The sequence below is a fragment of the Otolemur garnettii genome, unplaced genomic scaffold (genome assembly GCF_000181295.1).
Source record: "Otolemur garnettii isolate 467f Iridium unplaced genomic scaffold, OtoGar3 scaffold00005, whole genome shotgun sequence".
Lineage (NCBI taxonomy): Eukaryota > Metazoa > Chordata > Mammalia > Primates > Galagidae > Otolemur > Otolemur garnettii.
In genome coordinates, this window is record NW_003852400.1 from 38,583,825 (window position 1) to 38,610,352 (window position 26,528).

Genomic DNA, 26,528 nt, shown 5'->3' on the forward strand with positions numbered 1-26,528 from the left:
AAAAAAAAAAAAAAAAAATAAAAATGTGAGAAATACATGGGTGCATTAAAAATGGGTGTTTGTCCATATATGGGAAATAACTAAGTCCTGGTTTTAGGGACAATGGGTGAGTTATAAATAGAGATTCCCCATAGTTAATGAATCATATCTATTTAGTGATGCATTGTATCAATGGTTTAGTAAGCTAGCATTCATTAGGACAGCCAGAACATCTTGTCTTTGTAATTTTTATCCTGTATTTCCTCTTATGATCAGATAATTCCAGGTTTTGAAAGATCTGAGTAGTTTCTACGGAGATAAAACCCTTACCTTGCCCCCTGACAGTAAGCACTGGAGAAGTAGAAAGGGCACATTGATGATGCGGAATTGGGTCCTGGAGGGAGCAGGGTCCAGGTAGTCACCAGCATCATTACCACACCATCTCTTCACGGAGTGGGCGGTGGTAGGTCTCTCTCCAGCATGATACCTAAAGCTGTTTTATCTTTCCTATCCTAATTTTTTTAAATGTAGGTTTACTCTGCAGTGAATAGATAAAACTGACTTTTATGTTTCATAATCTATGCAGCTACATTTTGATAGCTAACACATTTCTGACAGTTGCAATTTTTTTCCCCCAGAAAAAGCTGGAGCCTGCCTGTCCATCTCTACCCAGTATGTTTAACAAATATCTCTGTACTGGGCGGGACCTGTGGCTCAAGGAGTAGGGTGCTGGCCTCATATACGAGGGGTGGCGGGTTCAAGCCCAGCCCTGGCCAAAACTGCAAAAAAAAAAAAAAAAAAAAAAATTTCTGTACAATGGAGAATCCAAATGTAGAGCAGTCATATTCTTAGGTGAAAAGCAGGATTCTAATATAACCAATGAAGAAAAATGGCAAAAAGAGGAGACAGTTAGCACTCTCTGCCACAATGATGGCTGTTAACAATGTTGTCTATACTTTAAATATTTACTCTCAGTCTGGGGAAGTCTCTTTGCAATGTAACTTATACTATGATCTTTTACCATATGAGTTTAGTAGCTATAGCGTTCGGGAAATTCGTGTTAGTATCCACTAGAATGGAGCCTAACGCTGTGGCTCATTCCTGCAGTCCTACATACTCAGGAGGCCGAGATGGGAGGATCCCTGGAGGCCAGTGTTTCAGGGATTTAGAATAGGCAATAAAATTCTCTGGAGGAAGAAGGTATGATGCTGCAGCAATTTATGAAAGTTGGGAGTCCCTGGCAACTGTGGTGGACACTATAGAGACACATTCCTGCAAAGTCACCCACAGATGTGGGCCTTGAGTTGTGTCATAACACATTTACTCCTAGGCAAGCTCTTCATTTAGTCATTTGCAGATTTATATTGAGGGACTCCTTTCTAGGCGCTTGGGATTTGGTAATAAAGAAGATAGCCCTGGTCTGTAACCTCATACAGCTTACACATAAACTGATTCCTTTTAAAATAGTGCACTTTCAGAAGTATTTGTACGCTGACCATACGACTGCAATGTGTCATTCAATAAACCTCTCAGGCATTCCTGGGATCCACAAGAATTTAGCTTTCAAGGTATCAGATTTGTAGGAAGAGAGAACATTGGCTTTAGATGCAAAATCACAGAAAGAAATAATTTTGAAAAGACCCTCCAGTTTTTAATGATTTAACAAGAGCAGTGTTCTAGTGAGACTGTTAAGAAATAAAATCAGCACGTTTTGCCCATAAATGCATCAATGCACACAGTTATGATTCAATAAAAATAAATTTTTGAAAAAGAAGAAATGTGGGAAAATCCATGTCCCAGGATAGGGGTCTGGGGGAAAGAGAGCCTCCCAGCAGTGGGGACAGTGTTCTTCTTCATGGCAAGATTCCTGTTACCAAGCAAGCACAACACATCAAATCCCAGTAAGCCAGAAACAAGTCATCCTATATCCAAGTCTCTGCCTGGTCTATGTAAACATACTTCTTGTTATTAAGACAGATTATGGTCCTAAAACATGACTAAACATGAGTTTTTGTTATTAGTGTTTATATTATTTGAATTGCATTTGGCTACAAATATAGAGATTTAATATAGAAACAAGACAGAAACAAGACAGATATTTCTCTCTCATGTTAAAATCTGAAAGTAAACATTCCAGAGCTAATAATGGCAACATTATTCCATAAAGTCTTCAAGGATATATGTTCCTTCCATCTTGTTGCTTAGTTAGCTGCCCAAGTTCAAGTTGTGGTCCAATACATCTATACCAGCTCTAGCCATGAAAAACAGGATTCTGATACAAGTGATGAAGAAGAATGGCAGTAACAGTTAGCACTCTCTGCCACAATGTTGCCTATTAACAATGTTGTGTATACTTTAAATATTTACTATCAGCCTGGGGAAGCCTATTTGCAATGTAACTTATAGTATGATTTTTTGTTATATGAGCTTAGTAACTACAGGGTTTAGGAAAGTCTTGTTAGTTTCCACTAGAATGGAGCCTAATGCTCAGGAGGCCGAGGTGAGAGAATCCCTAGAGGCCAGGAGTATGAGTTACTGCTGGAATATTTTGCCTGCCCTGGGTAGGGGCCTAAAGATGAAAAGTGCTAGACTAATTAATTTTAGAGGCACGTGGCAAGAGGTTCCTAACTTCAAAGTTTACATATCCGCCTGGAATTGGGTAAAGGAGAAATCAGTTACATAGAATAAAAGTAGTTTGAGTTCTGAAAAACTGTTTGATGCTCTCCATGTTCTTACCAACTCATATCCTCATCTAAATTTGAATCACAGGTACATTTTGACCTTATCATAGAGAGAGTCCTATAGTCTCACATGAGAATTACTGTGCTTGTTCTAACAAGATTGTGTTCCAGCAGGCTTGCCAAAATTTGATAACTACAAATAGGGAGCTCTGAAAGGAGAGAGGCGGGGGAGGTAATTTCTTTTAACTCCACTGCAATGTCTTGGATTAAGGTAGACAATGTTACCACTTCGCTGCCACAAGGCAGACATGGCACTAAATAGGAAGAATGAGCAATCACAGGGCTGATTTAATTTCCAGTGGGGCTTATGGAAGTACCAAAACATGATGTAGCCAAATGTTCCTAGAAGTATGAAGTAATTTAATTTGTTCCATCATTACAAGAAATTAAAGCCAAGCACAATTACATCCTAGTAGTAAAAAGAACCCATTAAATTGCCATTGTTATTGACTGAATGAAGTGAGCTTTCTGATTACCTTGACCAGCCACATTTTAATTTTTGTCTGTCCATTTTTTCCAAATCACATTAGAGGACCTTAACTGATTTTTGTCCAAAAAAGCTACATTATTAAGGTGCAGTTTAACCTGAGAAGCTTAAGTTTAATGATTACAGTTTTCAAATGAGTGTATCTTCTAGATTTCAGTAAATTTAGGGATTTTTAGGGATTCTTTCTTTCTTTCTTTTTTTTTTTATCCTGCCCACCGCCCCCACTTCTTTGTTTCTTATGTGAATAAGAAAGCCAAGATTAAAAGAAAGACTTAAATTTAGAGAATTCATTTTTGTTTTCTCTTCCACTGAGAGTCTCTCCAGAGACGGGTATCTATCCTTTCAGGAGTGGAATCACACCTCTCGAATGTCAGGGCTGACAGAGGAAATCCCCTGGCAGTGTTCAGAACCCAGACTTCCAGGGGAGAGAGTCAGGTGGCTGAGTGATGGACAATCAGCTCTCTCATAAGCAGAGTGTCTATAGAATTTGGCGTTCAAACCAGGACACTTTTTAGAGTAAAAGGCGATGCTGTTGCAATTATATTAGGGTAACAGAAATAAACCTGATGAGTTTCAGGTCAGTTGAGAACAGGGGGCAATAGATAAACAGACCAAAAAAGTAACAGTATTTGTAGCTACCCAGAGAATAAAAGGGTCTGCAGGACATTAGGAGGGAACAAATGGATAAGGGCCACTCTACCAGGGATTTCTTTCTCTCCCTGGCATAAGAGTTACTCTAATCATGTGGTATCTCAGAGCATAAGGGTTACAAGTCCTTGATCCACATTCCTAATACTCTAACAGTCCATTTACTGATTTTCAGACACATTAGAAACTATTGAAACATTACAGAGGCTGCCCTAATGAGGGGAACATTCCATGTACTTTCTGTTCAATTCAATATGTGTTAGATACCTCGTATGTCACCGCCAGTGTTTAGCACCAGAGATCAAAAAATGAATTTGATATGAATCCAACCCTGGAGAAGTTCAGTCTAGTAGTAAACAAATTGTTGTGATTGAATGTTTAATGATTTAATGACTTGAAGAGTTAACTTCTGGTTTGGCTTTTATGCATCAAACATAATATTTGCCAGTCTCTATCTTTAGAAGGATCTCCTGCTGAGCTATAACCTGGGTTTTTCCCATCCCCTAATAATGCTAGACAGCATGGCAAAATAAACCGGCTCATCAGGCTGTTTTAGCAAGATTCTTTGAACCTGGAGTGCTTTGTTTTCCAGATTACTGATTTATTTTTTTTCTACCAGGAAAGCTTTACTCTGCTATCTGAGCTGTTCTGACCAAATAAGCAAAGACAAACTATAGAGACTTAGGATATCTGGGTAAAAAGGTTTGCTTATTTAATTAGATGACTAATTTGAGAGCTTTTTCCAGGATTAATATTCCCGATCACATTTGATAAAAACTAAGAAGACCACCTCAGTTAGGCAGTGTCAGATATCAGAATCCTGGAGAAGAGTGGCGCATCAGAGTGAGCTGGGAATGATCCAAACGTACTCTGGGTATTAAATTCATCATCACAGTAACTTTTTAGGCACTCAGTATTTTTCAGGCACATGCAGCATGCTATTTAATCCTTAAAACCACTCTGTGATGCAGACACTCTTTTCCCTATTACAAATTAAAAACAAACGTAGGTAAGTAAATCGGCTTTTAGGAGGGTCTCAGGCTAGTAGTGGCGAAGCTCAGGTCTGGAAACAAGGACTGCCTACCACTAAAAACTCTTCTCCTTGTAAGTCTTCTCCTCTCTGGCTTGGCATAGTCCAGCATTTGTTCCTCTTGAGGATCAAAACAAGCAGGGATCTGCCAGCCTGGTTTCTGAAGAAAGGAGTGAGGGAAGCAGAGCTAGATTGAACCAAACAGATTAAATTGAAGTGGCAGTCTCACCATGAAGGAGAATTCTGCTACCGGTGGCTACTTGCACTGATGAATTCATTTCTAAACATTCCTTTTCCCCAAATTGGTGCAGGCTCCTGGGCCCATGGGCCCCAGCTCATGGGGAGGAGGGAGCGACGGCCAACGGGAGCAGTAAGTGGGGAATGGAAGCGGCAAGATTTAATTAACTTCTCTGCTTCTCTTCCCTCCTTCCTCTGGCAGCCCCAGTTTTTCTCCTCTGCTTCCCACAATTGTGACTTTGTCGCTATAAACATTGTCTCCTGAATGCTATCAGCTTCCAGCTGGTTGAGTTTCTGCACTTTTGGAGACTTCAACCTATTCTTTCCTCTTTTGCCCCCGTAGTTGCAGCTCCCTACCTCCCTCTCATTCTCAGTCCAAAGCTTCAACTTCAGAGCATTTGGAGAGTTGGAGAGACAAAAGATTGTTTTGTGCCCGATGCCTAGTGCTGTGAGCTGGTTCTTGCCCTGTCTGAGCCACTGGACCTGCTCTTCCTGTGACTCACACTCTGTTCCTTGTAACCCAGCCATGCTTGGTCCTGAGTTACCAGGTGGAGGGCGCATGGGCATCTTCCTTAGGAAGCCTGACTGGATCCTCTGAGCGTTTCTGACCTGTGAATGCCTCTCTCATAACACACATGAGTATCTTGTGAAATCACTGCCATTGTTCCTTTGTTGACCAATATCTCTAGAGTATGGACTCCCTGAAGCTAGGGACTGTCTGAACTGAGCTCCGTACATTGAGCACCTCCTAGAATATCAGGCTGCTGGTATTACCGGTAGGGTTCAACAAATATTTTTGTTGAGAAGGAATGAATCAAGTCATAGTTTAAGTAGACAAGATGAATCATGAAACAACCTCTAACTTTCCAACTTTGTCCATGGAAATGGCTCACCCCTAGGTAAAAACAGATGAAGTATGTGAATTTCCTTCAACTTCTGAATGTGCTTCATACCCTTTAGCCTCCCCCTCCTCCATAGACATGGGAAAGGCAAAAATTGAATAGATGGAGGGGAAGGGGGAAGAAAGGTGTAGAAGATGATCAAGAAACAATAACAAATAACCTAGCATGACCAAATGTGCAGAGATGGGGCTCTGAGGAAACTTGTTGATAAGAGATGGAGGTGGAAACGGGGTCAACTACAGATCAAAGAATCCCAGAAGTGGGGGAAACAGCTATTCCAGTTTGCCGGGAATACATTTGTAAGGTTTTAAAGAGCTGGAAAGTAAAATAAGGGCCAAAGGGAATGATGTCGTCTTCTTATTCATTTGCCAATGAAAGGGTGAGGATGTACGCTGGTATTTGTGAGATAGTGCTCCCTGATTGGTTGGGTCACAGGTAATTGTGAGGCCAACAGGGTCAGATATTTTTGGTCAGGCCACATTCCTCACAGCATATCTCACAGGGGTCCAGTTGGCCCAGGACAGCTGAGATCATTTGGCCAAGACCATTCCTTAGTGACTGTTGGAACCAGGAAAGGAATCTGTGCCTTTTGACTCCAAATCAAATAGTCTTTCAGTGACCCCACATTAGGATTTCAGATTCCAGAAACACTTTTTAATTTCTCTACCCTGAAATTATTCATACACAGTCCTATGGGCTTATCTAAAACACTATTCTGAGGAAGGTTTCTATCACTCAATGCTAAACGTCGTCAAAGTTAGAAGTGCAAACTGGCTGCCAAGGCCCATAGACTTGTTTTATTTGTCCTTAAAATGGTCAACCTTTTAAAATTGTTTAAAATGGAGGTTTACTGTTTAAACCTTTTAAAGATTAGTTGCCAAAATTTTTAAAACAGAAATTTTGCCTTAAAAAGTTCAAATACGGGGATTAAAAAAAAAATTCTGAAGATCCGGCGACAGTTGGCCAGCACTCCAACAATCTGCTCTGCTCTCCACAGTTCCATCCACGTGCCCAAGTCTCCGCCAACCATGTCATTCATTCATTCACATGGTCTGCCTGGCTCCCTACAGGCATCTGATTGAGTGATCCCTGCTTTATCTACTCAATCTGTAAACTTACAGTGCCCAGAGAAAACTCACACAGTATAGAGAAACAATTTACAGGATATACACATAATAGATAGCTCAAATCTTATGTGTGTTCTACTTAACTCTCAGTAGAAGTAGAGAAGTAGAGGGAGAGGTTTTGTTATCCAAGGGTGGAATAGAGAAGAGGGAAACAAAACAACAATTATTCAGCTAGGTGATGTCTTACGAGAGAGTGCTTTCAAACTCATTGGCACATTTCAAAATCAATTGGGTGAGTCACAATGTGTTTTTAAATTAAGTAAATTGGAAAACAGAGTGAATCATACATGGGAAGAGTAAATATTATTTCATGTTAAGTTCTATTTCAATTCTCATATACTGAATCAAATATACATATAAAATCTCTTTGTATATAATATATACATACATGTTTTAATTATAGATTTTCTTTATATTGTGTATATATAATAGTTTTTATTTATTTCATTGAAGCTGAAACCATGAAATGCGTGGTTTGTTAAAGACTATAAAGAAATTTTGCCATGACTACTATATGTAACACATAGGAGTTGCTTTTCAGCCATGTTAAGAATCCACCCCCACTCCTTTTTTAAATAAATACATGTGTCAAAATGTTCTCCTGCACATTTTTTATACTGCTAGGAGTCAGCATCCATGTACCTTCAAAAATGAGCACAATTAACAATAGTATTCATTGTAATTCCTACTTTAAACACATCTACTGGGTCATAGTATAAATATATTTTTTACTGTAGTTCACTGTTTAAAATAAAAGTTTATAAGCCATGCACTATTCTCCTTTAATCTTTCCAAAATCCTTCTGTAAGTGTAGTTTGGAGCTTTCACAGAAGATGGTGGTATTCATAGGAGTTAAAGTTCCCTGTAATGTTCATTCATTCTCTATGGTCATGAAGAATATTAAAAAGGAATGGTACAGATAGCTGGGGCCTTAAGTTGATGAAGAAAGAACACTTTCAAAGTTGACATGTATAATTGTTGGGTCAACAAGGAAAAATTTGAAAAACAGAATATACAGATTGAAATAAGAATGTAGACTTAAATATCCAGAAGCATCTTCATTGGTTAAATTTAGAAATAAAAATTTATATAAATGGAATAAATAATTCCAAGTGAAATAGCAGATGCACTGAGCATAGCAGTGTTAGCAAAAATGGGAAAATTCATAAAACTTAATTCAGCAACTTTAAAATTGTCTTTCCAGAATTAAGATATACAATGCTGCTTAAGGAAAATATAAAGGTACCAGGACATACACATAATAATTAATTTTAGTAAATCTCAAACTTGTCTTAAATAAAAAAAAAATCTTCTAAATATATTAATTCCTTGGTTATCACAATGCAAGATGTCTATCCATTAAATAATTCTAGCGAGTAAATAGGCTATGGAGATTTATATAAATATATGGTATATGTATGTATACCTAGTACGTTTTGGACAATGGAAAGAAAAATTGTTTTTCTTTTGTCATGGTGCTGTCTTTAAAGCATAAAGGTGGAGTTCTCAAAATAAAATTTGGGCTTACAAGATCAGGACATGGCAGTAGTTGTCCAGATTGCTCTGGAATAATATACGTTTGCAAAAGCTATTCCTAAGGATGAAAAAAATAATGGCATAACATGCCTTGTGTATCTTGCTTGACTGCAGTTTAAATTATTTAAAGAAGCAAATACCACCAGTATTTTTGCTGTGTTGATTTTCAACGAAGTGAAAGGGCTATTATTATCGAAATATAGGGAAATTTTTTGATAATGTTTTGATAATTTTCATTGTGTTTTAACAAAAAGACGGGGAGAAGATAGATTGCTCTTAACAAGCATGCAGCTTTTATGTATTACATGTATTATATGATATTTACTTTCTTTGAATAAATCATGCATTTTTAAGTTGAAATGGAACCAACAAAAAGGAAATAGGCATATGGATACATGATTTTTAGATTAAAGTCAGTTTTAACATTCAAATAAAATGTGGAAAAATGGCCTTGAGGCCACCTTCTACAGCTGTATTTTTTAGCCTTCTTTTACAAAAAAGGAAAATTGAGGTACAGAGAAGTTGAATAACTTGCCCAAATTTGCCACATTGTTGCTAAGTTGCAGAGCCATGGTATGAACCTCTGTCCTCAATGTCATACACTTTTTCTTGCTTGTAACTGTCATAGAAGGCCACTGAAATGGACACTTTCTGAACTCCTTGCTTATGATGTGTCTCTGACTGCTATAATGGTTTCTTAATCTCCACCCTTCTCTACTTTACTCTCCTGGACTATCTACCACTGCACTTACCCAATTTCCACAATACCCATTAGCTCAAGACCACACATTTAAGTATTGAACTCAATTTCCCTTGTCCTCCCTGGAAGGCGTCTACTCCACCCAGGCCAATTACCCCCCTCACAGGTAACTCCTACTCGGGCTCCAGACATTTCTTCTATCTCAAAAGAATGCCAACTGGCTCCTTGTTCCGATAACCACTCAACCCACAGACTTCCTTGAAGACCTACATCCGGGTTCACCTTCCTTCTGTCACTCAGCACACTTAACAACAGTCCATAGCTCCCTCTCCATGCTCCACACTACAGTAGCACTCCCAGGCTGAATGATTTATATGCCACCTTACACTGTCTCTAGGCAGCAGCTGATTGTGTGTCTGATTTTCTCAGGAGGTTATTATCATAAGTTCCTTCCCAGGTCCAGGCCACTGAATCTTTCATGTTCTTGCATTTTACAGCAACTAGTACATCAGTAAGGCTCAATAAATATGTATGAATGCTTTTGGCTGCTCTCTTTATGGACAAGAGAAAGAGAGAAGGAAATGAAGGAAGGAAGGGAGGAGCATTAGTCCGTGACCATTTCTTAACAGCATATAAAATGAGGAGAAAGGGAAACAAAATGTCTTCAGTGAAGATTTCAAACATAGAGGAGTCTGTAGGACACAAATAGTTATGTTTTGGCCTCATCTGACATAATAGGTAGAGGTGTAGGACAAAATGTTCTTAGGTGTGCTTCAAAAGATGATACGTAGTTCTACGAAGAAAAGTATTCCAAAGTCAAATAAGTTTAGATAATTATTAAATAGGCCCCAGAAAGATTAGGTAAACTCTCTGAAATTGTGGCTTACATAGAGTGGAATAGAGGTTAGAAACTTTTCCCACCCTTCTACTTTCCTTCAAGAACCAATATTGTTTACAGTGACACACATGTCACACACAGAGCCTCCAACACAGATGTCTAATAAACTTGGCTCACATTCTGATGCCTTGGACGGAGTCTCCCCATTTTTACATTCAATTCCAAAAACTTTCTCCTTTTTCTCGACCTCTTCTCTTCACGTCAGCTCAGACAGACATTCCTGCTTGGGCCATTCTTGCCTTCAAGCTCAGTTCCTTCAATGAATTAAAACAAAACAAAATAGGAAATCTCTTTAACTCAGAATTTTTTGCCTTCAGTAACCTTATTAAAGATTGGAGGGGAAAGGAAAGTTTACCAGGCAGAGTTATCCTATAGCCCAAGCTGACTCCTTTCTCTTACACACACACACAGACAGACAGATACACACACACGTACACACACACACACACATTCCCTCTCCAGCAACCAGCATGTTCTTCCCCTTTCCATGCAGAAGAGGCACAGATTGTTCTGCCCCATCTGGATCTCCTTGAAGTCTCTCTTTCTGCCATGAAGTAACCTTATCAAACACTTTCATGCAAATAGGCTCTTCTGAAATTATGGTGAATATAGGTTTTTTTCTATCTCTTTAGTATGATTAAAAATTTGGAGACTAGAAGGTTGCAGTTTTTAAGAGCAAAAAGCCCACCTCTTGTCAAGTCACACTAGGTAGTCCTTCTGTTTGTGCCTGACATTCTGGGGTGTGTGCCTAGGTAGGATTTTAAGACAGAGGTTGTCTTAGGTAAGAATGATCATTGAGAAGCGAATGATCTATAAATTATTTAACTTTATTCTAGCAATAATATGATCAAAGATAATGGTTTCACTTCAGCCTTACCTCCTTCAATCTCATTTATTGCACAATGCCAGAAGTTTCCAACTAACATAAAATGAGACCTCATACCATACACATTCTGAATTACTCAGTGGCTTCTAATCATGAAGCTATGGTCCGAAGCTCCTAGCTTCAGATGCTGAACAAGACTTCCATGCTCCATGTCTGCAGATTTTGCAGATTTCTCCAGCTTCCTTTTGCCCGAGCAGGTTCCTCCTCAAGGAATTGTAGGTCCCTTTTTCTACACACACATACCTTGTTGGTCAGAGGTCCACGTGTTTGCTTGTGTTGTTTTCTCTTGAAAATCTTTCCCACCCTCTTCACTTCCTATTCCATTCTTTAGGACTCAGCTTTCTTCTCCACTGCTGTCACAGTCTGATTTCAATAGCCCTCTCTGGCACAGTGTAGTGGTCAAACCTGGAATCCTAGCATTTGGAAGGCTAAAGCCAGGTGGATTCTTTGAGCTCAGGAGTTCAGTTCTAGACTAGCCTGAGCAAGAGGAGACTCTGCCTCTACCAAAAAATAGAAAAAAAGAGCAGCTACTCAGAGGCTGGGGCAGAGGATTGCTTGAACCTAGAAATTGGAGGTTGTGGCGAACGAGGCTGTTGCTGCAGCACTCTAGCTTGGGTGACAGAGTGAGACTCTGTCTACTAAAGATAAATAAATACATAGCCATCTTTGACTATCTTGTAACCCACTTGCTTCCTCCTGTCAGAATGCTTTCTACAGTCTGGTGTGCTCTAATTGTCTCCTCTGCTGGACAAGGGACACACGCTTTCCATCATCTTGCTTCTGAGGACTTTAATAAAGCACGTGGCACACAGTTGGTGCTAAATAAATGTTGAGTTACTAGTGAGACTAGAAGTCAATGAAAGCCAGTCCTGTGTTTACTTCATTTAAAGAAGTTTACTATACAGCTTTAGGCAGTACTAGAAAAAAAAATTGTAGATGGTGGGAAAAATTATGAGAAACACACAAGATTATGCACATCTTCATTTTGGAAGATTTTGAAGTACTAAGTAAAATTTTGTATGTTTGATAAGATTTTAGAATACTTCAAAACAAGAACACAATGACAGAAATACACTTGGAAATGACAGCAGCTTGCCACTGGGGAGCTCTGCTTAAAACTGTTAACATGTACACACAGAAAGAGAATCCAAAGCCTTCGTGTATTTCCCATCAGATAAAACGTATAGAGAGAAAAAATTACATTAGCAAAAGTTAGAGCTAACCTGCAAAAAATCTTTTACTGTAGCAAACTCAGGCAATGATAGGCTCAAAGCCAAACGTGGTAAAATAAAAATCATTTTCGGCAGTTTTACCTATTTCAGACGTTACAAACTCCTTCCTAAGGAAAAAAAGAGGGAATTTTGGTATGAAGTCCTGGAATTGGTTAGGAAGACACAGTTGACCACCTCCCTACCTTGACTACCACCTTTAAGTTGACCTAATTTTCACAGACTGGACATGCACTGCATACTGTATGTATCAGTTCCGTATGTTGACCATCTCCATATGTTGACCAGTTTGTTACAGTCCCTTGAGTGGTCAACTTAGAGAGGTTCTACTGTATATATTTAAGTATTTGCTCTTAGGAGGAAATGCTTTTAGAAAGTCTAACCTGCAGTTATAAATTAAGGGCAAACAAATGGTGTCCAAAGTGATATGTTTTTGGATTTATTCTCTTCCCTTACACCAATAGGTCTGTCTAGGGATAATGACTAACTTACACAGACCTTTAGCAGACCTTCAAGTGTCAACATCCACACAGTCAGACATCCCCTCTCAAAGAGTGGATCCTTTTACTGCCATGGCCAAAAGCACTGTAAGTTGTGGGTGAGAGTAATATGCTGAACAGGTCACAAGAAAACAAGCTCTGCCTCTAGCTAACTGTTGTGGCTCTGAGGTGATGAGTTTTTTCCTTTTCAAAGGGCAGCTGCTGTTTCAGCATCTTCTTCTGGAGTCCCTGGAACCATTTCAGGCCATGTGTCAAGGGAACCCTTGAGCCCATCACAATGACGGAGGCCAAGTGCTGGCCTGCGAGAATTGAGGACTGTTTGTTCACAAAAGAGTCCGAGTAGAACACGGGTGTTACACAGTTCAAGGGTGTCTTGAAGAAAACTGATGCTGTGTAGGAGGAGGCTTCCAGGCTCAAGTTATTTCTTGGTTGTTGGTCCACAGCCCTCTCTTAGCCTTTAGGGAAAAAAAAGTTTTGTTTTGTTTTGTTTTTCTCTCTCTTTAGTTCCTTGACTTAGCCATACTTTAAACAGTTAAATTGAAGCATTTGAATAGTTTTTAAGGAGACGCACAGTGTACACTACTCTCTGGGAGAAGAAGTATTTTATTAATGAATGCAGTATGTGCTCTTGGTAAAGGCCAAAACTGAACTGGCTCTCAGTTTTTGTCTTGCTGGCTGTCGACATTGAGGTGTGTTGTTTGGCGTGGACTCAGTTTCCTGTAGGATAGCAGACAACTCCACACCGAGGTTTTTTTTGATAGGGATGAAAAGGTCAGTTACTTGATGTGTCAGAACACTTGGGGTTAAAACTCTTAAAAATGAAGCTATAATAATGATCCTGGAAACCTGTGGCTAGCCATATTGCCTATGAACCTAGGAATGTGAAAAAAAAAATAGTAGACTCAGCTCTATGCTAACACCAAGAATAATTCTTTGAACAAACAGTTTTACAGAACAAACTAGTCTTGACTCTGTTGTGAGTAATTATTTTCTTATTGGTTGTATAGATATGTTCTGGTGATTTATTTTTGCCTCTTCAGATTTATACAATGCATGTACAAGATGGGAGAACTTAAAGTACATGTATCTACCACATTAGAATGACACCAAAATCTCGATTGTCAAAATGGCTGTAAGGCATGATGTGGACCTTAAATAGTTATTCTGGAAAGAGTTGCCCTTCTTGTGGTACTCCCCTCTCAAGAGCAAATCCTGTATCTAAGCACATTATGTCTCGAAGCATTAACTGGAGTCTTTCCTGAATTGCTTTTCCACATTAAAAAATAAAGACTGAAATATAATATATGGAAGCACATCCTGCTAGGTCTGAGGCCTGAATCTGTACTTTATGGAATGCTCTGGGAATTTGGCAGAGAAGGGGAGGGGGCTGTTTACTTACTTACTGGGAGGGTCCTCTGGGGCTCAGGCTTTGAGAAAATTAGAGTATGGAGGACAGAACCCTGGAAAGCCAAACCTTAGAAAGGACTGGCTTCTGGATGTAACCAGTGAGTGAAAAAATGGAAACAAACAAATCTCAGATACAGTGGCTATGCATCTTTAGCCCACTGGATAGCCAAGGAGGGCCAACTCAAATGACCTTAAGAAGAAAGTTTATTTCCTCTGAAGATTTTCTGCATTCTTATTTTATGTAGTAGAGGGTGGAAAAAGGCCAAAACAAAATCAAACTATATAGTAGGTACACCACTGTGGCAACTTGGTAACTATACTTGCATGTGGAAGGTATTCAGTCAAATGAAAATGATTTGTGTGATGGTCACAGGCTGAATGATTGCTTGTGTTCTTTAGGGTGTGGGATTAAAAGGGACTTTCTAACATCTCTGTGTAGTGTTTCAATTTTTGTAACACCCATGTAATATTTTTTACATTTTTATAGTTCAGGAAAAGGCTGTACAAAAAGTATTTTATGCTGATCATTTAAAATTATCTTTAAGGTCATTACTTTTGTTAAGGGATAAAAGCTTCAATCTTCAACTTTAATTCACTCGGCAAGGTGTAAGTAGTTGTTTGTTCACCAAAAGTATATATTTACACAGGTTATTGCAAAAAAAGAAAAAAAAAAGTAGAATTTAAAAAGGCAAATTTTAACCTAGAGTACTCAGACTAAAAATTAAACAGTTCAAGAGTTTTTTGTTTTGTTTTGTTTTTTGGCAGTTTTTGGCCTGGTCTGGGTTTGAACCTGCCACCTCCGGTATATGGGGCCGGCGCCCTACTCCTTTATATAAAAATCTATCTGGAAACTCCCAAGAGCGTGAGATTCAGTCCTTGGATTTTTTGGGTGTGCCACTGATCATTTATGGAGTCTGAATTTTAAGGGCAGAAGTTTTTCTCCACCGATAGACTCTAGATTCGAAGACAAAAGAGACTGCACATATCATGGAAGTTTGTTGTCTATTGAGGGTTTCATAAGACAGACTCTTGAGAGTGAGTTTTCCCCCTCTGAATAGTTTGCTTGTCCCAGGCTAATGTAGTGAGGTTCTCCCGCAGCTGACCAGTTTAGGGAGTGTGCCTTTCGCTCCCCGGGGTCTAGACCCTGGCTTGCCTATGATGCCTTTGGATATGGTCCTTTCATTTTCTCATGTTAGAAGTGCATTCTGCCCATGGTGGGTAGAAACACCCCGCTAGTTTTTCGTCACTGGCACCACACCTCATCTTGGTCTTGTGCAATTTCAGAGAGGAAGGGAGTATTTATGCAAGATATATGTAAACTCTTAGCATGTGGTTCACTCTCGGTGCTGTTACTTTAAGATTACTCCTAGGCAATGCTTAATGTGAAAATACAGCATATTGCCAAATCTGGGATTCTAAAGCGTTCAGACCCCCACAATACTGTACATTTTGTTTGTCTGTTCATGTCCACCCCCAAATTAAAAAATGTGGTACTTAGTAGAGGCTGATCTGGTAACAAGAAAGAATCTTATTCTGCTATTATTCGCACATTTCTGCCTCCTGGAAGTAGGTAAAACCTACTTCCCTCAGAAACTCTAAAACCTAAAACCCTGACACTGTTGTGCGGGGTTTGTGCCGTGTCTGTGCCGCCCGCCGGGCTCTCCGGTGAAACTTGGTTGGAAGCAGCGAGTGGTGGAGACGCGACGGCTCTGGCAGTTGCGGTGGCCGGGCGGGGCCGCGGCTCTGCGGAGCGCGCGGGGCTCCCGCGGGGCAGGTGCGCGGCCGGGCGCGCCTGCGCGCCGGGTCCCTCCAGAGCCCCGCGGCGGGCGCGACCCCGGGCGGCGGGCTGCAGGCGCTCCACGCCGGGTTTTCCGCAGCTCTCGCGGCACAGACGGCCCCACGGCAGCCCCACCGGCTCACGCCTGTGCCTCCCCGGCAGCGCTTCAAAGCGTGCGGCGCCCGGCTGCGCGGAGTGATGGCACGGCGGGGCGTCGCTGGGACGGAGAGCAAGGACGCAGCGGGTGGCGGGCACCGGCTTTTGCAATTTGGAATCTTTCCGTGAGGGGGCTGAGGAGGAGCCAGGCAGCGCCGAAGGCCGTGAGGGGCGTGAGGGGGAGTGTTCCCGGAAAGCCGCGGCGATGGAGCCGCTCTGCGCTCGCCGCCCAAGGAGTTGAGAAAGAAAACAGGAAACGTGGTGGCCGCGCACCCGGCCGCGGCTGATTCATTCGCTTTGAGCGCCGCGCACAAGGCTCGGCAGGCGGGGCGGGCGCGGGGCTGCGGCTCGGGGCCGGGACCGAGGAGACCTGGCGCTGGCCCAGACGCTCCTCCGCGGGGCGGACACCCAGGCGCGCACGCCGCCCCCTTCGCCATCCTCCGGGACGGGGCTCCGGGACTAGGAGCCGCCGCTCCGTCTGCAAGTCGCAGCGTGGTGTTTCCGCCGGTGTCCTCGCGTAAAAGTTGGCGTGCCGCTCTTTGCGCGCCCTTCCCGGAGGCCGACCGAGACGCCAAGCTGGAGAGACCTTGTCATCCCGAGGCCGGCCGCCCAGCGAGCAGAGCCTCGGCCCCCGTCCCGCTGCCGGGCTCGGCAATATGAGGGAGCAGCCCTCATGTGCCGGCACCGGGCATCCGAGCATGGCGGGGTATGGCAGGATGGCCCCCTTTGAACTTGCTAGCGGCTCCGCGAAGCGCTTGAGAACTGAGTCCCCCTTTCCCTGTCTCTTCGCAGAGGAGGCCTACCAGAAACTGGCCAGCGAGACCCTGGAGGAGCTGGACTGGTGTCTGGACCAGCTAGAGACCCTACAGACCAGGCACTCTGTCAGTGAGATGGCCTCCAACAAGGTAAGCCCCGGTTTTGTTATCACTGATGCCCCTAGGCTGCTGATAGCCACGCTGGTGAAGCCACCGGTCCCCAATGTCCCCGGGAAATATATTGAGACATTTGTCATGCCAACTGCATGTTAGCTGTTCTGCTCCTTTGCAGGAGAGTTCCATTTCCATGCTTTCCCTGTCTCTCCTATTCATTCCAGATAAATTAAACATTTTGCAAAGGCAACTTTGACATAGTTTGAGTACCCCCGGGACACAGAGTTTCTAAGTGACATTTTGCCCTTGGAGCAGAAATCCAGTAGGGTCCATTGATATTGCATGTTGCATGTTTAAAGGTATTCTTGGGATGCCCAGTTGAAAATAAGCGTTGCTGGTTGTCAATGAAATCACTTGAATGTCACGACCCTAGGGCAACCAAACTCAGAAGAGTTCCCTGAACTTGGAACCTTAACCTCATTTGTCTAGTTGTCAGGGTACAACTGAGCTTTTCTTTATATATATTCAGTTGGCCATACGCATCTTCAGGACATGTTAAAAAAGAGTTAGAAGGTTCCTTATAATCATTGCCTTCATTTCCATTAATCTTGGGGAGAAAATCCAGTTTTCTGAGGTGGTTCAGTTACAAGGAGACTTCGACTAGGCATTTGTGCCTTAATGTGCTAAGGTGCTGATCGTGGCAGTAAATGTACTTTGGGGGTCTGAGAAGTAACCTTTAGCCTGAGACAGCCTTAAAATAGCCTGGAAGGCGAGGTAGAATGTTTTCAGTTTTGCTGTATTTTGGGGGATTCCTGTTCTTTTTGCCTTTAGTTATGCAAGGAAATAGTTGAGATTATCCATGTTTTTAATGACTGTTTTGCTGAGAGGACAGAGAGGTATATGCATGTTGGAGGCAGATGGCCGAGGTATTTAGCCAATAAGGACTTGGTAGTGTTGTGTGGCAGATACTAATAGTTGTCTCTTAAATATATGTAAGTATTTGGGGCCACCTATTTACAAGGTCAAGAAGGTTATATCATCTTACAGTTTATTTACACGTATCTTTCAATGAGTGATGCGTTTTTAAAAACTTAGTTTTTATCCCACCTGTTTCATTCTCATGCAGTTTTTACGAAAATGTCATAGCATATCGGCCACTTGATTGTTTTACTGAGTTAATCTTGTTTATATAGATAGCAGTGTTGTTTAAGGAAAAAGTTGGCTTCAAATAAATAAAATAAAAGAGGCGCCCCTGCAGACACTGCTTGCAGATAGTGACCTATCCATGTACACAATGATGATTAAATATATAGGTTCCTCCCCCTCCCTCGTTTGGGCCTCATTTCTAAATTTGGCATGGCTCCTCATCAGAATGACTGGTTATTGCTTCTTAAGGGGACTCTTCCTCCCTGATGTGGCATTAGGGACCATTGTTTTCATTTGGGTAACACGTTCTTAGTTTTATAGAATATAGATAATTTTTTTCTTAATTTGATTCATAACACCAGTAGACATAAGTATCTCCAGTACCCTAACTGCTGACTGGGAGCATTCTCCAGTGGGCCTGGGCGGAAATGTTAATTCTATTGTCTGGTTGATTGTGTGTAATAAAAGGAAGAGCAGAATCTGAAGGCACCTAGTGGCGTAGAAGCATTTGTTTATGTTTTCAAGATGATGTGAGAGTACTTTTTCAACTAAATGAATTTAGTTCATTTAGTTCAACCATTTCAAAAGAATGGTCAGTGTAAGAGTTCCGTAAAGTCCATGATCCTAATAATGAGACTTGTGTTGTGTTTGAACTTAAAAATTAATGTAAAATCCAAGAATGTAAATTTCTTCAACTGTTAAGTAATTAATTGAGCTATGCTTCAAGATAAAAAAAAATTATAGGTTGCAATAATTGCTTAAAATGTTTTTTTTCTTTTAAAGGCACCAGATAAGACAGTTTTATTTTGAAATTACACTTCAAGTTAGTTTACAGTTACATAGGGTTCAGAGGTTTATTTGGTTGAAGCAAATTCTAGGTAAAATGAGAAAATGCCTTTTTCAAAATGTGGTCTTTCTAGCTGTGTTTATGTTTCGTGGTTGAAAAATTATTGATGTGACACTTATTTTTAAAATCAAAGTTAGCTCAGCTGAAGCTGTTGCTTCAACTTTTAATGTCCCAGCCACTCATTTCTTTTTAAACTCATTCATTACTATAGAAGAGCCAAGCTCCCGTAACTTTTCATAGGAGAAAAAGGGTTAGCATTGGAAGAAAAAAAGTGCTTGGTGAAGGTTATAAAGTTACCCTTCTGCTTGATTAACAAGGGCATAAATAAGCCACATCCCCAAGAGCTGTAAACTGAGTTGGGGCAGCTGATGTAAAGGCCATGTGAGTGGTGCGGCACCTTCTGTCTGAACTGGAACTGTGTACAACTTACATTACATGTCTGCTCAGTTTGATATCTCTGAAGTATGAATGAATCAGTCGGAAACATTGCTTTTCATTTATTCGTTTTATTACCACTCATTCTTTTTAAATATACTTGTTCAAACCAGCCATTGTTTTCAGTTGATTCTCTTTTGGCTTTTGAAAATCATGACAGTTTTCTCTGTGTTCTCTCTTGAGGTTTTTAAAGATTTCCTGCAGTAGATTGAAAAGGACAATGAAAACACTAGTTAGAGATCAAGATTTTAAAAATGATAATAGAAAATGCTTACTATGGAGATAGACTTGGGTGTTACAAAGAAGGAAATTGATTGCCCAAACCCATTTAACAAATTGGGTTTCCTAGATATTTTAATAAAAGGAATCTAAACCAGCAGTTTTTAAATGATGCTTTAGAAGCAGGTAGCTTCTAGCATAATACCAATATTTCCTGTATTGGTGTTATGTGCATACTGTTTGTTGAGAGTACTGAGGCAGGAAGATTATTGAATTCTTGGCCAACACCAAGGTTGGCTGTAACACATGTAGGATGCTTATACAAAGTGGGGCAAGAGATTCCAGATGGATTTAATTTGAGTGATTACATCCACAGTATTTACTCTCATAAGCACATTAATCTGCCTGAGATTTGTATAGATTTCCTCTGGAACCTCATTGCTACAGTTGAATATGGTTTTAGTGTGATCTTGAAGCTTTGGAGGCAGATAGACCTGCAAGTTGCATCATGGGTTTGTTCCTTGTAAGCTATCTATGTTAGAGAAATGACTTCGACTTGTTTAGGTTCAGTTTCCTTAGCCTGATATGGGTGTACTAGTAACTAGTTTGAATGGTCAGTGTAAGAGTTCAAAAGAATACAATAGCTGCCTAATACAGTCTCTGACAACAGTGGGCACTACCAATCCTACTACTGGTATTATTTAGGGTTCCAGTCAAACTTCACTGGTTGTCTACTTGGCTAAACATGTTTTTTTTTTTGTTTGTTTCATTTTTTTTATTTGTTTGTTGGGTGTTTTTTTTTTTTTTTTTTGGTTTTTTGGTTGTTTTCTTTTTACCATTTAGTTGTAATTTATGCTAGACATTTAAAGTTTCATAGATTTTTATAATTCTTAGATAATAACTGTCTTCAGTGTACATGTGGGTATTGTAAAAATTCTTAAATTATATTTATAGTATTTTTAGTATAATAGAGACATACTTTTTTGAAGTTTTAATTATCAGTTTAGTCTTTTCTTAAATTCCAGCTACAGAAAGCCAGACAGAAGAACTAAGTATTTTTTTGTCTTTTACTCTAAAATTGAAAACACAGCCCTTATTAACTTTTATAACATACTAAATATAATGTGAGTGGGTGGGCTAATTTTCCTCCTTTTGTTTAGATTTTTCAAAGCTTTTTAGTAAAGTATCTCTAGATAATGCAAAATGATTTCACTGTGTTTTTGTTTACCTTTCTCTCATGGAAAGTATGTCGAACACGAGAGTGGGTAGAAAGGAGTGCATGACGGAGGTCTGGAGCTCAGGGCTTTCGAGGCTTATAATATGGAACCTTATAACTTTATCCTCTTGTGAGTCAATAAGGCATATCTCACCAGGCCTTCAATGTGAATGCAGCAATGTTTGAAGGAGAAAACAAAATCATTTTGCGTTCTCCCCAAAACATACCACTATAAAACTATATTTTATTTCTGCCCTCTATTTTGGCGGGGGAGGGGGGGTGACTTTGAGGCTTGGCCTTGTTGGAAACTCCCGTACCTGAAGCTGAAAGTCTGTCTTGTAATTTGGATTCAAGCATCCGTCTAAGAAACTTCAGGGATTTCTATAGTTCATTTCAAATGAACTTAGGTGAGCTTTGCAAATGTGGTCATGACTTTATGGAATTTATTTTGTCTGTTTGGTTTTTAGCAAACATCCATAGCATGTATCTGTGGCCTATAAATTAAACTGCTTTACTAAGGGGCTTTTTCAGGGCGTTTTCTTTGGCTACTCCCCCTACTGCTTTGTAGAAGTCAATGCATAAAGTTTACTATTAGCTCTTCTGTGACTGCTGATAGATTGTCTTAGAGGCAAAAGCGGGGCTGGAATAAATATAGGATATTCATAAAAGTGGCTGAATTTAAGTTATTTCAGCATTGTGTAAATACAAGACAACTCAGGATAGAAATACATGTTAAACTTTTGCAAAGAAAGAAGCTAAGTTGGTTGGAAAAAAGCATTTTAATTTTAGGAGAGAAAATAGCAGTAGTTGTTCTCCCCCATTAAAATATTAAAACTGAGATAAAAGTTTTGTGAAGATTTTTATCAACAGGCCTAAAGGAAAACTTTGTATTTCAAAAGAAAATATCACCCATAATTATAGAAATTCAACTTTTTGATCTTTCGAGTTTATCTGACTTTATATCCACTTACTAAAGGTAGATGTGGGAAAGATTTATAAAGTTTATGTGTAATGCCTTAAAGCTAATTGGAAGGAACTGGAATCTTTACTTTTATAATCACTGTTAGAAAAAATAAATATTTTCCTTTGCTTTTAAGTAATAATGGAAGAGCAAAACACTTTTAAAGTAACTTTTGCCAAATAGTAAAGCCCTTGACTTTAACTTAGCAAGACAGTAAAGATTAAAACAAATCTTGATTTTTCTCTATTGTCATTCTCTCAGTTCCTGTGTTGGTATTTAGTGACAGTAAGCTTAAATATTCCTAACATTCAGTTATCAAAAACTTCTAAGCTTTATAATTTAACAAGTTAATTATTAGTATAGAAATTGCTTTTAGTTATTTTCTGCTGTGAGGTATGGAATCGTGGTAATTTCTGTCTGAGAGGGTTACAAATTTTCTCCCTTTTTGAAGCAAATTTCAAAACAGAAGATGTGGCCATGATAAATAACTTTTTTCCCAGTATCATGGAAACAAACTTTTCCCCCAAGTTGCAAAAGTGATAGACATGTTTTTGTTCAGTTCAAGAAGATTTATAGGTGACTATGTGACAGTTGCATAAATTGTAGCTATTCTATAAAATACAAACCTGAGATGATGTGAAATGCTATTAATGTCATGATTTTTAATTGATCCATAAAGTATATAGATTTGATTTTCACTTTTGCAGCAGGAAAGACCAGCTCTTTTTTAAAAAATGCAAATTTGGGGGGTTTATTTCGTGATAGCACGACAGTAGTTCTATACCTGTCTACTTGTTGTGATAGTTTAATTGTCACTATTAGTCTAAGGACTTTATAGAAAATAAAAAGGTGACCCTTTATTTTAGTATTCGTATTAGTATAGAAAGGCATTTTAAGAAGGCATTTTCTTTTATTTGTTCTAACGAGGATGGATGGATAAGCCTTGATATTTGCTTAAACAACAAATAATAATAATTATACTGTGTTTATTAGGAACTTAGTTATGTTGGATTACCAACTGTAAGTATGATAGGTTTATTATTCATTCCTCTAAAAGACTGTTTTACCTTTAAGAAAGTATTTTTATTATTATTGTTTAGTATTCTGGGCTTTTGTTATTGTTTGCTATACTTTGTACATGATAGGGTAAATGATATTATCCTTTATATCCCAGGCCTGGAGTATACACCAGCAATGCTTATGGTAGTTTTCTATAGTGGAAAGAACGTAGTTAACATAGATGTTTACCAGGCAAACTTGGTTTCAAATACCAGCTCTGTTGTTTCCTACCTAATATTTTGAGCAATAGGCCTTACCTCTCTGAAGCTCAATTTCTTCATTTATAAGTGGAGGAAAGGAGAAAATAAAATAAAATTTAAAAGTTATCAGTAGCGTTGGCCATAACATATGCAAAGCTCAGTTTGGTGTATAGCACACACTGGGTGCTCAGTAAATTATACGTATTCACCTGTCTAGAATATACCCAAAAAGCAAAATTAGGAAAAACCCTATGTGCTATATTCCTTGCAACGTAAGGACATAGTGTTTCTTAGAAGAAAAAGATGATTTTTCTATTTTACAACGGTTTAAATTAACACTCAAACCTTGTCATTTCTGTGTGCACACATATCTGCTATTATATGTTGAATATTTCAGTATAAAGCAATTATTCATCTTCTTAAAATTTATATACTTTTTAATAGACATAATTGTGTGTATTTATGGGGGTTCAGTGCGATGTCTTATGTCTACGTTATAGAAAGAGTCAATCACAGTAGCTAACATGCCTATCATCTCACCAATGTAGCATTTTTTTTATGATGAACAAACTAAAAACCTACCTTCCAATTTTGAAACATGCAGTACATTAACTGTGGTCACGAGGCAGTGCAATATATCACTAACATTTATTTCTTCAGTCTAACTAAGACGTAGTACTGTTTGATCAACATCTTCCCCTTCCTGTTCTTTCTTCTCCTTCCCAGCATCTGGTAACCAACTTTCCACTCTGGTTCTATGAGATGGTCATTTTTAAATGCCACATATAAGTGAGATCATTCATTAAAGACAACGTTTGTCTTTCTATGCCTGGCTATTTCACTTACAATGTCTTCCTTCCGTTTCCATCCATGATGTCAAGACTGGCAGAACTTCCTTCTTTTTTAAGGTTGTATATTACGCCATCTTGTATGTATATTAATCTCTTTATCCATTAAACCATTGATAGACACTTACGTGGCTTCTATATTTTGGCTATTGCAAATAATGCTAAAATGAGTATGGGAGTGTAGATATCTTTGCAAATACCAATTTCAGTTTTGTTGAGCATATACCCAGAAGTAGGATTGCCAGCTCATCTGGTCTCTATTTTTAGATATTTGAGGAACCTCTGTACTATTTTCCAAAATGGCTACACTAACTTACATTCCTATCAGCACTGTGCTAGAGATCCCTTTCTCTACATCCTTGCCAACGCTTGTTACCATTCATCTATTTGGTAACAGATTTTTAAATTTTTAAATCAAGTTATTTTCTTGCAGTTGAGTTCTTTGAGTTTCTTACGTATTTTGAACACCATCCCCTCATCAGATACATCGTTTGCAAATATTTCCTCCTAATCCATGCATTGTCTCTTCACTCTGTTAATTTTTCCTTGGCTCTGCAGGAGCTATTTAGTTTGACAGAATCCCATTTACCTATTTCTGCTTTTGTTGCCTGTATTTTTGGAGTATTATCCAAGGAATCATTGCCCAGACCAATGCTGTAGAGATTTTCCCCTGTTTCCATCTAATAGCTTTATAGTTTCAGGTCTTAACCTTAAATACCTTTAAATCACTTTGAGTTGATTTTTGTGTCTAATGAGAAAAGATTACAATTTTATTCTTCTGATTTCTCAGCACCATTTATTGAATAAACTGTACTTTCCCCATTGTGGCATCTTTGTCAAAAATCAATTGACTGCAGAAACTTGGGTTTGCTTTTGGGCTTTCTGTCCTATTCCATTTGTTGCTGTGTCTGTTATTATGCCAGTACCATGCTATTTTGATTATAGTAGCTTTATAGTATATTTTGAAATCAGGGAGTGTGATGCCTCTAACTTTGTTCTTTTTGCTCAAGATTTCTTTGGCTATTAGATCTTTTTTGGTTCAGTATGAATTTTAGGATTTTTTTTCTATTTTTGTGAAAAATTATGTCAGAATTTTAGTAGAAATTGCACTGAATCTTTAGATGGTTTGGGGTAGTATGGACATTTTAACAATATTAATTCTTTCAAACCATGAACACAAATATCTTTTTATGTCTTCTTCAGTTTCTTTTACTAATGTTTTATAGTTTTTAGTGTACAGATCTTTCACCTTCTTGATTAAATTTATTTCTGAGTATTTTTATGCTTCACGAATGGGATTGTTTTCTTAATTGTTGCTGTACAGTTTGTTCTTAGTGTATAGAAAAGTTACTTAAAGCTGTTTATTTTTAAATGTGAATACCCACCTGAGTGCTTCATCTGAAGCGATATGCATGAAATCATAGGCTTGTCGGTCTAGTTATATTTTTTCTAATGTACGTTAAAATTAATCTTTAGCAAAATGAGAAAAAAAATTATCCATGTACCATATTAACACATTTTGATTACCACTTATGGATATAATAGTCTGAGGATCAGCGGCAAGAACAATTTTGAGACTCATTTTTTTATCAGAAAGATAAGTTTTAAGCAATCTAGAGTTTTCCTTGTCTGCCTCCAATAAGATTTATCCACTGGAAGAGAAAGTGGCAAATTTTCTCAGCAGAATTATCCCGTCCATTAGGCATCTATTCCTCCAGAAGCGTGATCTGTGGGTTTAGAGCCGCCCTCCTATAGCCAGCCTGCCTGGATCATGGGACCACTTTGCCTTCAGTGGTTCAGCGTCCTCCTTTGTTAAACAGCTGCTGTGATTTAATGAACTAAAAGATAGGAATCATTGAGACAAAGTCAGGAACATGGTTGGTACTCAGTGTGCTAAGTCACTTGTCTTCATCTGTAAAGGCATATTATTAATTTTTGTTATTTTGGAGGCCAAGGGTTGGAGAGTGTTTGTTTGCTGTCCTGATTCCTGCCTTTCCGATGAGCTTCTGATGGTGGCCTAGTGACGTTGCTGCTAACCAAAGGAGAAATACTGTGGTGTTTCATTTCCTCTTCTTTCTCCATCCGTGACTTTTAGAAAGCCAGGGGTTTTTGGTTGTTCTTCTATATGCTTTTTCTCCACCTCTATTTCTGTCTTGGGAGGTTACCTTTCATTTCATTGTGTACTTTACAGTATAGCCCATTAAACTGGCCTTAGCTTGTATCAGAATATCAAACAATCTCTTGAGTTTTTTTTTTTCTTAAAGAAAACTATAACTGGTTATAATCTGTGAGCTTTTTCTAGCAGAAATACATAAAGTAGTGGAGAAAAATCTAGCCAGTCTTTTTCATAGGTGAATATATCTCTCTGTTATTCCTCTGAATGAGACCAGAAGTAATCCAGATATATAACATCTTACAAATATTTAATATAAAGGAAAGTGTATGAAGATCTCAGCCCTTCATTCCGCCTTTCAACATCCTAACCGTC

General features: G+C 39.1%; 1 protein-coding gene across 2 annotated transcripts in view; it reads left to right on the forward strand.

The window, feature by feature from the left end:
- LOC100954042 (cAMP-specific 3',5'-cyclic phosphodiesterase 4D) overlaps positions 1–26,528 on the forward strand; it is a 389,004-nt gene that overhangs the window by 313,637 nt on the left and 48,839 nt on the right. For both annotated transcript variants that reach the window (XM_012812430.2, XM_003782743.3), the window contains exon 6: positions 17,033–17,145. In XM_012812430.2, coding sequence (XP_012667884.1) covers positions 17,033–17,145 — 113 coding nt within the window. The remainder of the gene's footprint in view (positions 1–17,032; positions 17,146–26,528) is intronic.